At 37.8% G+C, this 3,529-nt stretch overlaps 1 protein-coding gene across 1 annotated transcript; it reads left to right on the top strand.

Moving 5' to 3' along the window:
- LOC134842962 (ATP synthase subunit gamma, mitochondrial-like) lies at positions 1-1,539 on the top strand. The gene is made up of 2 exons (XM_063859509.1): positions 1-183; positions 564-1,539. The coding sequence occupies exons 1-2, from the start codon at positions 8-10 to the stop codon at positions 1,300-1,302; spliced, it is 915 nt and encodes a 304-aa protein (XP_063715579.1). The 5' UTR covers positions 1-7; the 3' UTR covers positions 1,303-1,539.
- The last annotated feature ends 1,990 nt before the right edge of the window (positions 1,540-3,529 follow it).

Here is a 3,529-nt window from a genome sequence, read left to right as displayed (position 1 = left end):
TTGAATTATGTTCGGAGCTAGAAGTGTACTTCGACAGGGGTTGCAGGCCAAAAATGCTCCCCTGATGCAATCGCTACAGCCCTGCAGGGAAATGGCAACCCTCAAGGACATCTCTCTTAGGCTTAAAAGTGTGAAAAATATTCTGAAGATCACATCCTCTATGAAAATGATAGCTGCAGCCAGGTATGTCCTATATGCTTTATCTGCTTTGGTTGGCCTTACCAGCTTTACTGATACGAAAACTGGATTTGCCATTTTTGGTAACCCTTGTTGGTTTGACTAAGTATTTTCGTGTCTCGAACTTCGGAAGTTCATAAATGGTGCTTTTTTAACGCGTAGCAGCCCTTCTCCCTGGGCTGCATTACCTACAGCCAAGTTTTCTTGCAGAGAAAGTAGAATATGCCTTACTGCGTTTAACTCGAAAAACAATGGTGTCTTTTTTTTGCCGCTAGTGAGTTCAAAAGTAAATGAAACATTGAAAATAAGACTAAACTAAACCTTGAAATGAGGACTATTAGTTCTCCGTGAAGTGTTTTGCACTGTTAACTAAACTTGACATTTAGGTTTGCCAAGGCTGATAAAGAGCTGAAACAGTCTTTTACATTTGGCCATGGCTCTCAGCACTTCTACGATCAAGCTGAGGTGAAGCCCCTTGATGCAGTGGAATCGAAGAGACCAGTGAAAGTTCTGGTTGCTCTGAGCAGTGACAGGGGATTGTGTGGCGCCATTCACTCGAGTATTGCGAAGTCGATCCGAAATGAAATTAACACAAACCCAGGCACTGATTACAAACTGGTGATCGTAGGCGACAAAGCGAGGGGCCAGTTGCAACGAACACATGCAAAGAACATTTTCCTTACCTTCAAGGATGTCGGAAAAGTGATGCCTAGCTACGGAGAGGCTAGCCTAATTGCCAGTGAAATTATCGACAAGATCGGTGATTTCGATATGGGTCATGTATATTACAACAAGTTCAAATCGGTAGTCTCATATAACCTTCAAACACAGCCGATTTTCACAGTGAACACGATCGCCAAGGCTCCCGGAGTTGCCGTCTATGACTCAGTGGATGAGTTTGTTTTGCAGAACTACCAAGAAGCCTCCTTGACCAACATGCTCTATTACGCCATGAAAGAGGCTTCAGCTAGTGAACACAGTTCAAGAATGACGGCTATGGGCAATGCGAGTAAGAATGCCGAAGAGATGATAGGCAAGCTGACCATCAAATTCAACAGGACACGACAGGCAGTGATCACGACAGAGTTGAGCGAAATCATATCGGGAGCTGTAGCCATCGAATAAGCACAATTAGCACTGATCTGTAGTGAAATATTTCTGGATAAAATATCACAACACCTAAATTTGGCACAGTGGTTAAATTCATGTGCTAAAGTGTAACATACTTGTGGTTATACTATTTCAGATATACTAAAATGGTTTTAAGAGTAATGATATAATTTTAATTATTACGCTTTGACCGTTTGATTAAACTCAACTTGATGATACTGGATAAATCTTCAATTTAATACACTAAACTAATAGCCTTTCAAATCTCCAAAGATGTAAGTTTTGAACATATCGCCAACAGCGTCCAACCCTACTGTAATTAATCTAACGAGTAACAAGCGTTATTAAATCGGAACATAGACTAATTTTTTTTTCAAGTTAACAACTTGTATAACATGATCACTGAATCATTTGATGGCTTCATTTAAAATTTATTCAAATACAGCGTCCTAATCGGCTCATTTGCAATAATTGCCTAGAAAGTAATGGCTCTTTCCCTCGAAAATAATTGTCCACATAACGCTTGTCTGCTTATTTTTATCGACTTAGGTGTCCCAGCTTTGACTTTATACTTAACCTTGTAAAACCCATCGTTACATCACAAAATTGATGCTTATGTGAGGTTAGGAGAGGGAGGAATAAGAGCCAAATACCCTTGATGAGTTCCTGGATCAGGCAATGGTTCAGGTAATTTTCTCTAGATTTTATTAACCTTATCCTGAATTTTTACTCGTGCCTTAATAAATTCTCTGAAATCAACGAGTTTTTACAAATGATTCCTTCGCTTGGCTGGATCACGTTTACTGTTGAAATAGAGCAAAAGTTTGTCTTTTTTTTGCGCCTGAGATCTGTCAAATTTGTATTTAAATCGCAAGTGACGCGAAGCTCTGCATCACCTGTGTTTTGTTGAGCTAGGAATCTTTTTTCAATTTCAACTACCGTTTTGATGTAAGTTCGTATTGAGCTACATTTGGCCTATAATCCCCATTTTTGTTACTGAATATATTAAAGTCCTATGACGAAAGTGTAACTAGTTTAAAGCTAAATTTATAGTGCTCATGTTCTATGGCAGATTAGTATCATTCTAGATTTGTTTTAGTTACACTCTCGAATAAAATTAGACCTCAAGTTTCCTAGATGGATTTCATTCAAAAACATCAAAACCATAAATTAAACCTTATCAATGCAAATTCCCTAAATACTAAAGGGGAGGTTGAATTAAATAGATAATTTTGCTTGGTTAACGTTAAGCAATTCATGCAAAGCTCGAGCGTTTCTTAAACAGGGTGGCTTTATATTTTTCAAAGCTGCCTCGTGTTTATCAGTAAAAGATGTGTGAAGTATGAGGCGGATCTATGATTTTTTCGGAAGTTTTATTGTAGACCCCTCCCCTTAAAATAAGTAAGTATCAGCGCTGAAGGCGCATTCATAAAGGTTTAGGGTCAGTTCATCGAAAGGAATATTATAAAATAGTACCAAAGATGGTACCGCTGTATCCTAAATTCTCCCGTGTGAAAGCGTGGGTATATGATCTAGATATAATGGTCTAGCGATATTTTTTCAAAAAAATGAATATGGAGGCCCTTGAATTGATGATCAACGCAGTCTGAACTGATTTATTTTTGTCTTGGCTGATTTTTGCGATCTCATTTTGCCTTTTCTTACTTTTTGTAAAGTGCATCTTCAGTTCTGTGTTGTGCTGTGTCGTTAATGTTTTTTATTCAGGAGTTGTCTTGACCTAAAAGGAAATCAATAGACAAACATTTTTGATTTCTTAATTGTTTTTGCTGAATAAAAGACAAATTACTTTTTACTTTTTCGATAACCAAAGTTTTCCAGAAAAGTAATTTTTATCAGAACTGTTTTGAACAAACTTTTTTTATTTTGCATTTTTTCAACTTGGTTTAACTGTTTACTTTGCACTTCGGGTATCCTTCAGCAGGATTGAGTTGGTAAGGGGATCCGGATAAAATCATGTTTAACTTTTTGGGCGCATTTTTTTGACAGGGTGACAGGCTTTTTATCGGAGTAACGATCTACTATTGCTATAATTTCATGGATCTATTTTCACTTGCGAGAGCAAGTGTTCTTGTAGTCGGAAAGTGGACTTTTATCCGTAATCAATTTTTCTTATAAATCTAGAAGCAATTACCTCGCTTTATTATAGAACCTCGACATATGCTAGGCCCCTTCTCGCTTTCTCAAGAGGTAAAGCTTGCGCCTTCGTAGCACAAGCTCAAGG

This window comes from Symsagittifera roscoffensis, chromosome 1, assembly GCF_963678635.1.
Source record: "Symsagittifera roscoffensis chromosome 1, txSymRosc1.1, whole genome shotgun sequence".
NCBI classification, from domain to species: Eukaryota; Metazoa; Xenacoelomorpha; order Acoela; family Convolutidae; genus Symsagittifera; species Symsagittifera roscoffensis.
Note: the sequence above shows the minus strand (reverse complement) of the source record. Positions and strands in the feature narration are given on the sequence as shown.

Bases quoted from the DNA above. Each gene is read 5' to 3' on its own strand.
- LOC134842962 (XM_063859509.1), top strand. From the start codon at position 8: ATGTTCGGAGCTAGAAGTGTACTTCGACAGGGGTTGCAGGCCAAAAAT. The intron at 184-563 runs GTATGTCCTATA...CTTGACATTTAG, and splicing joins AAAATGATAGCTGCAGCCAG to GTTTGCCAAGGCTGATAAAG.